The sequence below is a fragment of the Diorhabda sublineata genome, chromosome 3, assembly GCF_026230105.1.
Source record: "Diorhabda sublineata isolate icDioSubl1.1 chromosome 3, icDioSubl1.1, whole genome shotgun sequence".
NCBI classification, from domain to species: Eukaryota; Metazoa; Arthropoda; class Insecta; order Coleoptera; family Chrysomelidae; genus Diorhabda; species Diorhabda sublineata.
Genome location: NC_079476.1, coordinates 2,799,561 through 2,815,193, shown reverse-complemented (window position 1 = coordinate 2,815,193; position 15,633 = coordinate 2,799,561). Strand labels below are relative to the sequence as shown.

At 32.6% G+C, this 15,633-nt stretch overlaps 1 protein-coding gene across 1 annotated transcript in view; it reads right to left on the bottom strand.

The window, feature by feature from the left end:
- The window catches only part of LOC130441380 (acetylcholine receptor subunit alpha-like), a 208,487-nt gene that overhangs the window by 14,587 nt on the left and 178,267 nt on the right, over nt 1-15,633 (bottom strand). The window contains exons 5-8 of the mRNA XM_056775034.1: nt 9,592-9,707; nt 4,571-4,739; nt 1,746-1,882; nt 1,536-1,682 (exon numbers count right to left, since the gene is read on the bottom strand). Coding sequence (XP_056631012.1) covers nt 1,536-1,682; nt 1,746-1,882; nt 4,571-4,739; nt 9,592-9,707 — 569 coding nt within the window. The remainder of the gene's footprint in view (nt 1-1,535; nt 1,683-1,745; nt 1,883-4,570; nt 4,740-9,591; nt 9,708-15,633) is intronic.

The following is a 15,633-nucleotide window of genomic DNA, read 5'->3' as shown; positions in this document are numbered from 1 at the left end:
AAAGCGTTCGTCCTCTTAAACCAAATATCTAATACAATGTCACGACTCGCAATCAACTCTGTGCAGGGCCGGATTAAGCTAGGGGCTTGGGGGGCTATAGCCCCGTCCCCCAGGTTCAAGATGGCCTCATCATTTTGAAATCATTCTGTATTTTTTGATGTGTTGATACCACAAATCTAACGTATTGATATTATTTTGTGAATTTTTCCTGGTTTTCGAATTCCTTAACGGAGCCCCGTCATTATTTTAGCCCCGGGCCTTATAAATCTTAATCCGGCCCTGACACTGTGTAACGTGTTTTCACAAATGCAAATTTTTTTAATAAATTTACTTACTGGACATTCAAGAACATATTTACGGAAAAACGGGACACTTTGAACTCTCTTGCATTTCCAAAATTGTAAGAATAAGGATGTTTTTGTATAAACTTGAAACTGAGATTCTAAGCTTTAAAATGAGTACCCACATTTTTGTGATATACTATTAAGAAGTCTGTGAATATTGAAATAATAATCAAACGAGAACGAAGATAACGTTCATAATTGCGTTTTTTAAAAGTTAGCTAATTTCAAACCAAGAAGTAGTTCGTGTGTGTTATATACATGAAAATATTGATAATAACACGAACGACAAATATCTCGTTGGATTTGCTTGTTAATATGTCGAGTGATGAAATAAATCCATTGAAACTTCAAGTGCTTATGTGGTCAACATATAACTTCATCTCGCAAGATTTTCGAAAATTTACATAGTAAAAAATAGAAATCTTAACCATCATGATGCATTTTGATTTTTTGGATACGAAGTAGCCTAACCTAACCAAGAATTAGAGCAGTTTCCATGTGCACTTGGAATGTAAATTAATTACAATTTGCACTAGCGGGAATTCGCGAGCGGATGCTCCGGCTTTCGGCGTTGAGGGAGATTTACTCAAAAATAGTAACTCCAACGAAAAAATAACTAGAAACCTTTTTTGTAGAAAATTTAATACTCTACATTTTTTGTTGGATTAGTTTTCTTCGAATTCCTCTTAGTTTTCGAGTTATTCGCGTTTAAACATTTTTTTGAGATACAAGTTCCAAAATTTCGAAAACCCGCGCTCAATTTAATTTCGGATCAACTTGCGCACAAACAATTTTCTTTTACACCTAAAAACTTCAAACTTCGATTCATTATTCCAATACAACCCTCTCCCACTCTTCATGCGTTCAATATTCATGTTCTTTAGTCCACTGCAAATTCCAAATTTTATTTTGGCGTCTTGAGAGAGGTTTCCTCGCTGCCATCGTTTCAAAAATACCAGCTTCTCCAAGTCTCCTTTCCAGTGTAAAAGAATTCGTATATGAACTTCACAAAAAGATGTCTTTATCTAAAAAGTATTAATCACAACACATTCTTGAGTACCAGAGGGCTAACTGGGACCAAACTACAACAATAAACATTTCAACTAGTACTTGCAAGTTTTAAATTGTTGCACAGTTTCGAACTTCGACGATTTTCCTTTCTTCCTCGTTTTTTATTTGAAAAAAATGTACCTCCTTGTTTCGAAAATATAAGTCGGTCGTTTCATAACGAGAAGTCTAGGAAGAATATGGATAAACACCCTTTTCACCCACGGCGACATTTTGTGCGTTTGGGGAGACCGAAAATGGACGTTAAGAACTACTACTGTAACGCATATACTAGAAATGAAAGATATATTATGTGTATATTGAGGAAACTCTTATATATACGTATTATCTTACCTTATTGATACTAATATCATAGCAAAAATCAAGTACTTTCCTAAAAGCGGTACGACTAATGATGTGGGAGGAATAATCTCAACAACCAAAAGAAAGAAAACGTGGAGACTAATGAGGATAGATATTGACAACGTCACCTGAAAATAATTTAAATTAAATAACTGATCAGTTCAAATTAAAAAATATTTCTTTCAAATGCTGTTAATATATGACAAACTCGATGTTCGGTACGATTAGATTACGAAGTGTGATCTATAAACAAAAACGCTCGCGCTCGCAAATATTTTTGGTAGATTTGGCTCTCAAAATATCCATAAAGTCAATGTTGTTTAGTTATAGATATACATAGATCCATGATTCGTCGTCTTTTGAAGCACGACGATTGAAATTTTTCAACATACAACCAATCGACACGAGCTTTTTTCGAGCAATTTTCAAATTATATGAAGTACAACGCGAACAAATCATTCTGACAGTCAAATGGTCATGTGATATTGAATGTATACTACTAGAACTAATGCCCAAATATGTCTCAATATCACGGTATGTCACATGACGATCTTGCAATATCAATTTACGCACAGCTTCGATGTTTTTTGACACAACAATCAATTTTGGACGACTTTGACGAAATTCATTCTGTAGAGAAGTACGACTATGATTGAATTCGGAAAACCAGCAAAATATGATGGCTCCAGATGGTGCTTCATCACCAAAAGTCAAAGCGACTTGATCGGCACACTGTTGTTGGTTCAATCCATATGGAAAGTCATAGAGAATCATTGCACGCAAATGTTTACGATTAAATTCAATTTTTTTACTAAGATGAGTTTCAAGTAACTAACTTCCTGATGGAAATGTCAGATTTGACGTATTCACGTCATATCTTAAAACTTACGTAGCAGCACTCGTATAAAACAAAGCTTACAAAGCACAATTGCATGTTGGGAAAATGCTGCATTCTTATATAATAAAATTCTCGTGTCATAATGTTAGTTACCATACTCCTCCGAAACGGTTAGACTGATTTTTATCATTTTCATACCCCTAAGTGATAAGGGTTGTCCACCGCCAACATTTTATTTTTATTTTTTGGATAAAATCCACTATGGCACACAAACATTCGTTTGAGGCGTTGAACAGGACATTGAAAGATATTAAAAACAACGACAAACTATTTGGTGGCATTCTGTTAGTACTTTCAGGTGATTTCAGACAAACACTTCCCGTCATTCCACGTTCAACATACGCTGATGAGATCAATGCTTGCTTAAAATCATCGCAATTGTGGCATAATGTTGAGAAAGTACAGCTGAAAGTAAATATGCTTCAAGATCCATTCGCTTAAAAATTCTCAAAAGAACTCTTAGATATCGGTGATGGAAACGTTACTATAGATGAAACTGCATGCGTAAAATTACCGACCGATTTCTGCACAATCATTAATTCGCTAGATGCTCTCATCGAACAAATATTTCCCGGTGTACACACACAGTACATGAATCATGAATGGCTTGCAGAAAGAGCAATTTCAGCGGTAAAAAATGTGGACGTTGAGGATTTAAATTTGAAGATACAACAATTGTTGCCAGGGTATCATACATAGTGATACAGTTTGCGATGACAGCGAAGCTGTAAATTTTCCGGCAGAATTTTTGAGCTCACTGGATTAGCCAGACATACCACCGCATAATTTACAATTGAAGGTTGGATCTCCGATAATTTTGTTTCGTAATTTGAAACTATTAAAAATATATTACTACCACCAATTTCAACGTATTAAGTGCGATTAGATTGGCATTTGCAATGACCATCAATAAGTCCCAAGGCCAAACGATGTCTGTTTGTGGCTTAGATTTGGAAACACCATGTTTTTCCCACGGACAATTATACGTGGCAAGTGGGTAAACCATCCAGTTTGTTTGTGTTAGCTAAAGATGGGCTAATTAATTAATGATATACATAATTTTAATGAATAAATTATGATAAATAAAATAAAAAATGTTAGGTGTTTTCGTTATTTTTATATTCGCTCATCGCTCACAGCGGTCCATGCCTCTTTTTCTACACTAGAAATTCCCTAGAAATATTTTATATGACAAAACAACGTTTGCCGGGTCAGTTAATTCAGGTACTGTTAACAGGAAATAATTTTAACTTAGTACCAATTTCCAATATAAATTTTTATTACGAGACTACTTACACAGTTTTTCAAACGACAAACTAATCACTCCACTGCTTTTTGAATTTGCAGCTAATGAACATCCTAATTTCTAGAACACATCATTCAGATTTGTCCCTTGTAAAAGGGTTATGACCTTGATTACTTAAGATGTTTAGTTAATTACTTTCATATGCGAAGCTATGAAACTGATTCAGCTCCAAGTCGTTTCGTTTTACTTCTTATTTTCGTTATTAAGATCATTTATTGTGATTGTTTGATACATATATGATACTCCAGATTTTCCTTTTAACATATTTACCCTCACCCCATTATATTTAGCATAAATTTTTCTATTCTAACCAAACCTCTAGATATAACAGGCGTATGTTAATACCCAATAAATTATTTTCTATAATTATCATTAATATTATTATTTGTATTATTAATTACATTAAATAGTGAAAGTTGAACAAAGTAGATTTTCTGATTTTAAAACTCTGCGCTCGATTGGGGTATTTTGAGTAATGTTTACATACTATTGAATCGACGCTGAGTTGGCCCAATAGCTTCGAAATTTCGTACAGCTTAGTTGTTGAACTACATACTTAGATAACTTAGTAACGGCATGTAATTCCGAAATTTCCTAAAACTAATGTTTTACCTTTTCGCCGCTATCTGATGGTAGATAAAATGTGAGAACCGTTAGAAAAGAAATGCCCATACACGGAATTATGATGTTCACTGTATAGAAAAGAGTTTTCCTTCTCATTGTTATGTTAAAAGTTATATCTAGATATGGCTCATCACAGCATGTGTAGAATTTCTCATTCCTGTAATAAAGAATGAAAAATATTAGAGATAGCGACGGAATTTCCAAACAATTTATCTTATCTGCTAGTACTAAAAAGCACGATAAGTTTCGGCTAATTCCCAAAATTATTTTGAGGTTATCATATCACGTAAACGCAGGAAGTTTATTAAAAGTTATGCAAAACGTAGCAGAAATAAATTATTCGAATATTATATCTTTCAACAAAAGTCTTGCAAACTTTAACGAACGTTTATATCATGAAACAAATTTTATACTATAAAATAACAAACCAAAATAGTTATTTATGTAACATGATCAAAAAGTAATTGTTTATTGCACACGACGTGAATTTGTCTAACGAAGCCGTTAGGCCGAGTTTGACAAGACCTTGAGTGCAACAAACATTTTTTGCACGAGTTACATACAATATTTTTTTACATTCATGAAAAAACTTACGAACTAGTAATTGGGAATAACTTAACTTAAATATTATTAATTGTACCATTAATATTAAGAGTAAATATACAATTTTTGCAATTTTCAATATTTCTACTTTTTGATTTGTGACTTATCTAAATGTACTAGTACTTGGTATTTGTACATTGTTATTTTCTTCAGCTTGAAATGTTTGTTTTGTTACATTTGAGTTTGTTTGCAAGTGATTGCTCTACGTATACTTCCGTTACTGTCGACGATTTCCATCCGCCGTATCGTTTGAGTGTTGCGGATGATCTCCTGAAGAGTGATCTGTGTATAGCTCAAGATTCTCGGAATTTTTCAATGTCAATACGGATTTTAGCAAACGTGTTCTCACCCATAGCTTGTACTCATTTAATTACTTCACTTCACTTCAGAAGGGAAACGAGCGCGCCGACACGCTCTCCGTTATTGGTGAAGGGAAAGGAGAGCGTGCCCGCACGTGCACCGTCAGTGGGAAAGGAATCGAAGAGCGCGCCGGCACGCTCTCCGTATTGAATGGGTTGACAATAAAAAAAATCAGCAAATCTTTGACACGTATTACAATCTGTAGTGTTCAAAATTTAGCTTCACAAATATGAAATGTTTTTTATTTTTTAAAATAGAACCAACCGGTGTCTAAGACGTATTGCATCAACCTTGTATCAAATATACTCGGCTCAATGTAGCCTCATAGATGTCATTAACTTTGCTTTCATTCATTTAAACGTGAGTTGTACGAGGGTGGTTTTGGTTTAAATGTAAAGCGTAATTTTGCTATAGAAAATTTTATTATCAAGTTACAGTTCTGTTCAAGTTTTTTACAGTTTTTCTAGATTACCAGGTTTACCAGATTACCATCTTCTAGATGCCATTTTCGTAAAACCTTTTCGGTCACGCCAATGGATCAAATTAAGAATAGTCGCAACAAATCGAGACTAATTATAAGGAGGGTCTTCCAATGTTTCCCAACCCAATTAACACAATACACAACACCTTCTCGACTGGCACCTTCTATTTAACTGGCGCGACTTTGTCTTTTTTCTTCCACTTTATAGGCGTTCGTTTAGTCATATTATAATGGTGTACCCAAGTCTCATTTGTGGTGAATATTCGGTGCAGGAAGAGACGCATGCAAACTTCTAAGCTTGTAAAATTTCTTCACAATAATAAAAGAAGCATTATCCATCTTCAATACTATACAGAAATGATGCAGACCACAATTCGAAGAGATTTGAGTTTATGTCCTCAGTGTTGTTCGTATTTTCCTATACAAAGATCGTGATTTTTCAGTTTAGAACAGTTTAGTGTAGTTAACTAATTTCAATTTTAGTTTGTTAGACTAAAGAGATAGGAGCTTACCGCAAAAAATGGGAAAAAAGTCATTTTAAAATTGAAAAAATTGAAATTTTCGGTGTCACAAACAAAGACAAAATAATTGCAGGAAGTTTTCTTTGGGTACAAAATCCAGCATTTCTGGAAGGCTTCTCCAGATGTGTCTGCCATCTGTACAGCTTTAGCACATTATTTTTAATTTTTGGAAAAGTCAGAAGTCGCATGGTACCAAATCTGTTAAATGATAAAAGGAGACTGCTGGATTGAAGCGATGTCACAGTTAAAAAGAAAGTAATTCGCCATTTTCCGTTTCGTTTCGGAAACATCACAATATCTCCTTTTAGAATTTAAAGTTTGTAAGTGTTTGATCGAATCCTTCGGACATTATAAGTACTGCGTTAAGCTATTTAATAATTGATAACCTGTTCGATTAAACCAGTTTGTCAACAATTTTTACATTTTCAACTTTATTTGTTGTTGAGGTCGAATTCCACCATTAACCGACGCATTTCTACTTTGAAATCTCTTATACCACTTATTAAGTACCTGGCCAAACAACGGAAACACAGAAGGTTATTTACTTTATTTCATTAATTTTGGTCATTTCAATAAAGGATGTGTGAGCTGGTGCATTATGAATCAACACTTTCTTCTTAGCCAAATGTGGCCGTTTTTGCTTGATTTCTTTGCTCAAACGTTGTATATTACTCGCTGTTCACAGTTTTTTAAATATATTCAATGAAAATTATCCCAAGAAACTGACACCAGGACCTTGGCGTTGTGCAAAAGATTTATTTTTGTGAATCATTGCCAAATACTCGATTGCCACATCTTCACAACGCTGTTTTTGCTCCATTGTTAGTAAAAGCGGTACCCATCTTCAACTCAGCTTTCTCATATCCAAATTTCCAGTTAAAATACGGAAATGTCTGCTAGCTTTCAGTCGACGATCATCCAGTACCACTTTGTGGACTTTCTTCAACATTTCTGGAGTCGTCACCTCATTTGGTCGACCACTGCGATGCTGGTCTTCGCAGGTCTACTGTTGATAACGAAGAAGTCGTCTTACCTACAGTTGAATTTATTTCAGCTTTCATATTAGTTGGGCTAACGATGAGCAATATTTTGCATATTTACAAATTCACTGAAAACGTTCACTATTGATGGCTTCTAAATAAATTGTAAACAACGTGGAGTCTTCAAACTTGGAACATATGCTGTATGGATTGTGTACCTTCTAATATGATGGTATTTTTCGAGTAACTACTGCCATCTGTAGGTCAGGCCAAGTACTTATCCATCCTCGTAGGTTTCAGCATTTCGTACGCTTCAGGTGCTGATATTTTCAACTTGAAACCATATTTAAAGATCATGATTATAACTTGTGCCTATAACACCCACTGTCTTTTAAGATTAGTGGAATGGATGGGCTTCTTAGCAATTTTTTGTCTCCGCTACCTGTACTATACTTTTATTGCAGGTAATTTTCAATTTTGTCATAAATAGTTGTAGGTTATAATATACCACAATCATTTGAAGCAGAAAGTTTTTCAAAATAATAATTTAGCGAACGTGGCATCATTTTAAAGAAAAATAAAACTATATCAATAAAAAATTCAAGCGTGGTTTGATTAGTACACTCAAATAATTAATAATTCAAATTAAAACTGGAGAAAATCAAATAATCATGCCTCTCAAAATTGAAGACACCTACCTAAATGCAAATACTGCCGTCAACCCCTTGGTTATTTACCTAATGTAGGATAGAAATAATTATGAAGTGACTTTCATAATTATTGTAAATAATACTCACTACGGTTATTTTATATTTTACAGTAACTAATTAGATCATATTTGATATGTATCACATCTACCTAATTGTAAATGACACAGAAAAGGACTAATATAAAAATTAAGTTCGAACAATCGTCTGTAAATGTACTTTCATTAACGCTAAATTCTTATTATAAAATTTGTGATCATTAAAGCAAAAATGAATAAGCGTAAAACTTAAAAATCATTTTTAATTTGTGTATTACTAAAATCATTCTAATACAATGAGTTGAGAAATGCTGAAACATCAGCAAACATTTCCTTCTTTACACAGTATCAGTAACGAGAATTAATATGAAAATTCAATTGCAAAAAGGTACAAAATTAGTATGTGGTTTTCAAGACGATGAGGAAGTCTGTAAGTTTTTTTCGAAACTCATTTGAAATGAAAGCATGTACAAACAAACAAACTAAAGCTTTTATTAAAAAAGTTCCGATGTATTCTAGTACTTTTTCCAAAGTTATATTGACTATATGTGTATGAAGACAGTATAATAAAAAAGTTGAGCAATAAATAAATAAAGCGGACGAGTCCCATTGATCTCAAAAAAAATGGAAAATAATAAAATGTCATTGAAATAAATGTATCAAAATACAAATAACAGAAATGTTTCCAAGAGTTCCAAATTGGAAAGAAATAGAAAAATGGGGTCTTTGAATAATATTCTTAAAGCAAAAGCTATCTCGAAAGCAACAAAGATAAGATTGTACAAATGGTGCAGAATGATTGCAAACAGAATGGAAAAGAATGGAAATAACTGAATAGAGAGGTTGAACAGAGGACAGAAACGGATGAAAAGTTATAGTAAAAATAATAGAGGCAGAAGAACAAAACAGAGCTTAAAAATTTCGAAATATATATTTAGTAAATTTTTTAACAGTAAGCCTTATTTATTACCTCTTTGTTTGTTTGCCAAATTTTTCTGCAACAATACGTAGTACATACTAATAGTCAGACACATTTTCGCGATGTAACAAAAAAGTTTTCTTTAAACAAAAATGGTCTTTTTTAATTTTAACATAAAAACTTAAAATAAACATAAAATTAAACATAAATTAATAAATCTTAAATTAAACATAAAATACTTTCAATCTCTTTGAAGCACGTTCTTCGATTGAAGTTCATTATTTAGTAGGTATTTTTGTTTATTATGTACATTGAATTTAATTAGTTTGACATAGACACTTTTGTAAAAGTTGATTGTTATTTAACTGACACGGAAACTTTAAAAAAAATTGATATTTACCTTACAGCTGGTACTTCGAGTATATCCCATTCAACACTCATATAGAACTCTGATAAATCCACCCCTACGTCTACGGTATTGCTTCCAATTTTCTCATCCATATGCCTCAAATCAACCTAATTGAAAAATTCTATTAAAACTTTGTAACAACTTATAATAACCTAACTTTTACAAGCCAACATGAAACATCGAAAAATTTCACAACACAACATTCAAAATAAATAAAAAAAAAACAGCAATATGTTACAATTAAAATCGGGCATCTAAATAAGGGTACTGCAAGTATAATTTGTGGAAATATTTTGAAAAATATATAATTTGAATATAACGCACTTAATATTTGTAAGTTATTCATATGCATTGTTATTGAACACACTTATTGTACTTTTCTCTTCACTTCACATTGGAAATAAATTATGATCCCACGGGCCACATATTTTTTTAACAAAATAAAGAAAAATGCATTCTGTATACAAATTGTATAATGCCATTCGGCTTGATACGTTTTTCTTTAAATATTTTGAATATTCCTCTGCTCACGTATTGTTACTTCTATTTTAATTTCAACATTCGAATTTTTTAAGAAATTAATTTGTTACCAACCTCCCAATCTATTCGAAGACAATAAAATCTCGTTATGTATTCTAAATCGTCTTCTACTTCTCACTACAATCAAGTTGTCTCTATTATCCTTTTTATTCAAATCCGTTCTACCTACTCGTTCATTCTTTAGTAATTTCCATCAGGGTTCCCGTTTTATTTTTTGATTGTAGTTCTACAGCTGCTAGTTTGGAGTTCAACCACACAAAGGACTCAACCGGTACACCTCTATTTCATTAAACAATAAAGAAATTGCTCTTTCATAATATCTTTCCCAATTATTTTTTTTTCATAACCTAGTATTGGTAATTTTTCCATTTAATGAGATGGGGGTTGTAAAACTTAAATCCTTGGTGTCCTTAACTCGAACTTGGAAGCTTTAAAGCTGCGAAAACAAATGAGGAAGGAAACTGGAATACAGATAAAAATTATTAAAAAAGAAACTGGTAGGGAGAACAGATTTGAATAAAGAGAAGTTTATGCCCTAACATATGAAAACACTGTATTTATATATTGTTTTTTGATAAAACCAAACATAAATCTGTTCTATTCTATTCGTTCTGATCCTTAAAGCAATATAAAAAAATACAAAATTTCATTAAAACAAAAGGCAATTTATAAAGCTAACTGGAATGTTGTGGGCAATATATTGGAGGCAAAGTTAGAAAGATAAAAAAAACTTACCAGCGAATAATATTTCAAATTACATTGAATTTACTTATATTTGTTGTAGAATGTAGACAGATAGAGGACGATTCAGAGCACATACCGAGATTCTATTGAATTCTTTGAATGGAGTAAAAGGCAATAACGTAATTCCTTCAAAAACTCGATCGTTAGGATTAAAATAGAAGTGACTACTGAACCACAATACGTGAATAAAGGAACACTCAAAATGTTTGACATTTCAGCGAGCCACATTACAAAAATATACCAGAAAATTATTATTATTATTATTATGAAATAAGTTTTAAATTATTAATACACAATAATTTCACTATTTGTTTCTCGAAATTTTCGTAAATGAACAGAAACGTTTGTATTTGAACATCGTAATTGATTTGGCAGGTTTTCATCTTTAATTAATTTTTGTTGTTAATAATACGGATTCCGCGTTGAGTGAGCATTCCAAAATATTCTAATGGCTCAAAAATATTTTTTTTCCGTAAATGTTTGATAAATATCGCGGACCGTAAAACTTTCCAAGGCGGGTAGCGGATTGGCCTCTCAATAAATACACCTATTTCACTCGAACATAAAAGATTTTTAATATTAATATGGTCACCATAAAATGACTCAAGACAGAAGGTAGGGACTGAATAAATCAATCGACTTGGTATTACATGGATCTCACAACTTTTTACGATAGAATAGCTGAGTTATAGACAGACCTTCTTTATTTCTTTCCAGTATCCTCTAATTCTTAAATACCAACAACGAATTCTCTTAAAGCCCTCTCTCTGTCTCATTTTTTTTCTAAATTTTCTAAGTCTTTCACTTTTTCTTGAACTCCAGCAACAGTTTTTCTCAGAGCTCACTCTGTCTCTATGGGTTTTTGTGGGAGGCATTGATGTTACAATTTTTGAAGTCTGGAAGGTAAAAGTCGACTTTAATTATATGTTACCTGCCCAGACTTGTAGCTCTTGTAAGTACCACGTAAGCTTGACCAGATGTTGATACTGCAGAACCGATATCCATCAGCGCATTATTGAGACTATTGTGTATATTTATACCATATGCTTCACATATTAAAACAGAAACAGAAAACGAAATCCTTCCGTGATTTAATTTATACACTAAACACTAATTGTATCCAAAAAAATTGAAGCTTGTCTACTAGAAGTGCCTTAAAGTTTTGATGATCGGTCAATCGGTGAGCGGAAAAATTAAGAACTTTGACTACTGTTTTAGATTGAATTAAATTTGAAGAACTAGAAACACAGGCTTCTAATTTAATCCACGACGAAGTTATAAGGGGTCGAAAATAGCCTGAACAGCTTACAGACAAGGATGGTTCGGCCATACCATTTTTTTTTGTTCGACTTAGGAGTGAGGGCAATGAGATTATGTATGTATTATTAGCAATAGACTACATTATGTGCTTCGCTAAATTTCTGACAGTAAACGTTTGTCCTTAACACAAAATAAGCGCCTTTTATTCGTTGTAATATACATCCGTTATAGCAGTAGATACTCTAGTGTTTACTATGACACTTTCTTATAGCTGGTTAGTTATTCGTCACTTTTTACTATCAATTTTGTCTTAATGTGCAAAAATTTTCGCTGTTTTGTAGACATTTCAAAAGACTTTTATAATACACAATGTCTCATGGCTCAAAATGAGCTGACACAGACAAAGGCGCTGGGACTACACATAATCGGACCCTGTTTGGGTCTGGATGCTAATCAGTCACTTTCTTAGATCGTAAAAATTTTTTATCTATTATAGGTGTTTACAACACAAATTGAGCTCCAAAATTATAACAGAAGAAAAAAACGGTTACCCAAAAGTATCTTCTTCAGTCAGGATAACACATTTAGTCACAGGTTCGTCATGCTTCGAATTAGATGAACTTTAGCCATATACTCCAGATTTAGCCCCCTGCGATTATCGATACTTCGGAAAAATCTTGCGTGGTAAACGTTTTTTCTTTCGAATAATGAAGGTATATGTGCAGTAAATTAGTGGTAAGTAAAAGTGTGTCAGTCGTTGAAAAATGTATTATTTCATATTATCAAAAGCTATATCGGAAAATAAAAAATAAATTTCTACAATTTTTTATTGTAATTAGGTAAAGGCATAGCATTTCATTATACTGCAAGCTTTTGTACATGAAAAAAAGTATTCTCAATATCAGTAATTGATAGTTAGGTACATCATGTTATACAGATTTTAGAGGCAGTGTTGTTTTATTTTCAAAAGAATAAATAATTTACAAATTTTGACAAAAGTCCGAATCGATGAACACGGAAGCTACAAATTAAAATCCCAAAATTCACATCCTTCATTTTGATATATTTTATATCAATATATCAAATCCAGATGTCACGGTAGCCAAGCAAACCTACAACTGAGACCTATTGATCACCAAAAAAGAAGAATAAAATATAAAAAAAAGTTGGTAGAGTTGTTGACATATAAACAGACTTAGATCCAAAACACCAACTGGGCATGATCTAACTACAGAAACAGTATTAGAACTACGAAGTATTTTAGAAATCACAAATTTGATCGAAGTTTTTAGATTGAAGTAGATTCAATATCTGAAGTGAAACTGATAAAAAAATGATCAATTTTGAATGGATAGATCATGAATCATTGACATAGTGAGATGTAAAATTCTTAACCCGTTATGGCTATTTATGAATGTTGAAGGTAACATACTATTTTGTGCGTGATTGGAAAAGTTTGAGGAAAAAGTTTATGGAATAATTTTCCAAAAAAAGTTAATTTATAATATGAATATCGTATAACAACAGTAATCAAAAAAAGTCAGAAGACGCCCTACTGCGAGCTGAATAGTGAACAACTCCAAGTTCACATTACAATATTTAATTTGTATAATCAGTGGATCATTTAGAAATATAGATAAACGACAACATTACAAAAAAACTATCTCTTGGAATTACTAAATCTAATAATACTGAGAAAATAATGAAAGTTGATAGGGTATAGAGTAGCAATTTAAGCTTTAATTCATTAATTTTGATTGTAATAATGGGCATTGTGCATTGTCTTTATGAAACAACACTTTCCTGTCAGTCAAATGCAACTATTTTTGCTTGAAATGTCATAATAAGTTCGTATAATCCTCGGAGTTGATAGTTTCTCCTTTTTCAATGAGAATTATTCCAAAAAACCTACTACTTGACCTTGCATGCGGATGGATCTTTCTTTGCCTTCTTTGGAGCCGGTTCTTTTAAATCCATTGTTTGGATTAATCTGTGGATTAATGTACCAACGTTTCATCCTTGATTAAGGAATGAATTATTTCGGTGAAACATTACGAAACACTGGATGAAAACCTCTTCACGACGCTCTTTTTGTTCCATTGTGTGCAAACGTGGCACCCATCTTACGCACAGCTTTATTATGTCTAATTCTTCATTGAATATGCGATGTATCGCACTTTTTGAAACTCCTACTATATCTTTCAGTCCACGATCTTCCAGTACCACTTTGTGGATTTTCTTCAATATTTTTGGAGACCTCATTTGATCCATCACTGCGATGCTGATCTGCTACTCAATATTTTACTATTGCTAAGGAAGGAGCATTCTACTCAGAGTAGAATCTGGTTCATTTTTATATTGGTTGGACCAAGGCATTTCAAATAAATTAGCATATATTCGGCATTCGATACGAACAAATGCAGCAGTTTTTATTTGATTAAAAACGGCTGTTCACAATATACAGATAAAAGATTTGAGGTTTCACACTCATAAAATCCTTACAGTGCAGATGTTTAAAGTTGACGATGATTTACTTCGCAATACTCTTGCGGATACATCACTTAACACTCTCAAAACTTTTGATGGTACCTTATTCAGCTAGTAAAGACCACAGCACTATATATAAGCATCTAAACTGCTCTTCGATACAGGGACCTGTTGAACAACTCTTCGAAGCCCGAATTCGATAAAAACACTTGATTTAAATAGGTCATGTGTCACCTCAAATACTGTAAAACTTTTTCATGACTCAGACTTTGAACTAAAAAGAGAATCCAAGAAAAAATTCAGTATATTATGGAGGACGTGAAGAAAAAACCATCTAAAACTGATTTTACTTTTTTTGTAAATTGTAAAATTTCACTTTGATATATTTTTTATTAACGAAATGAAGAATAACTTGGGACACTTTGTACCAGACGTGGTGGTAATAGAAGTTTCCAATCAAATTAAAAAATTTTAAATTTCAGATAAACGTAATTTCAAGATAAAAATATTATGTACTATATATTATTATTTAATGAAGTGAATCATCAAATTATTTTTTCGATATTCTGAAAGAGATGAAAAATTTTTTATTAGAAGACGCCATCTTGAAGTTGTTCGTTCTGTATCCATTTACATAACGAAAGTTGCGTTTTGAGTGTTCCATGTAGTGAAAGTGACAGTTCCGTAGGTACTGCAAAACACTTTCGGAACGATCTGGAGTAGACAACTTCAACTTCCTTAAATGTGACTCTAGCCACTTCAATGTTGACAGTTGACAGTTTCATTTTGATGATGTTGCATAACCTCAAAGTTTCTGACATTATTTGTTTTATCCGAAGTTTTGTCTAAATTAATTAATCACAATGAATAATGATGAAAAGTTACTCGAATCCACCGAAGAAAGCAATGCGGTCGTTCTTAATTCGTTGCCGGATAAATCTCGTGCAAGGTACGAAAAAGAGTACGAGCTCTTTATGAAGTGGTGTCACCAAAAAAGGCGAG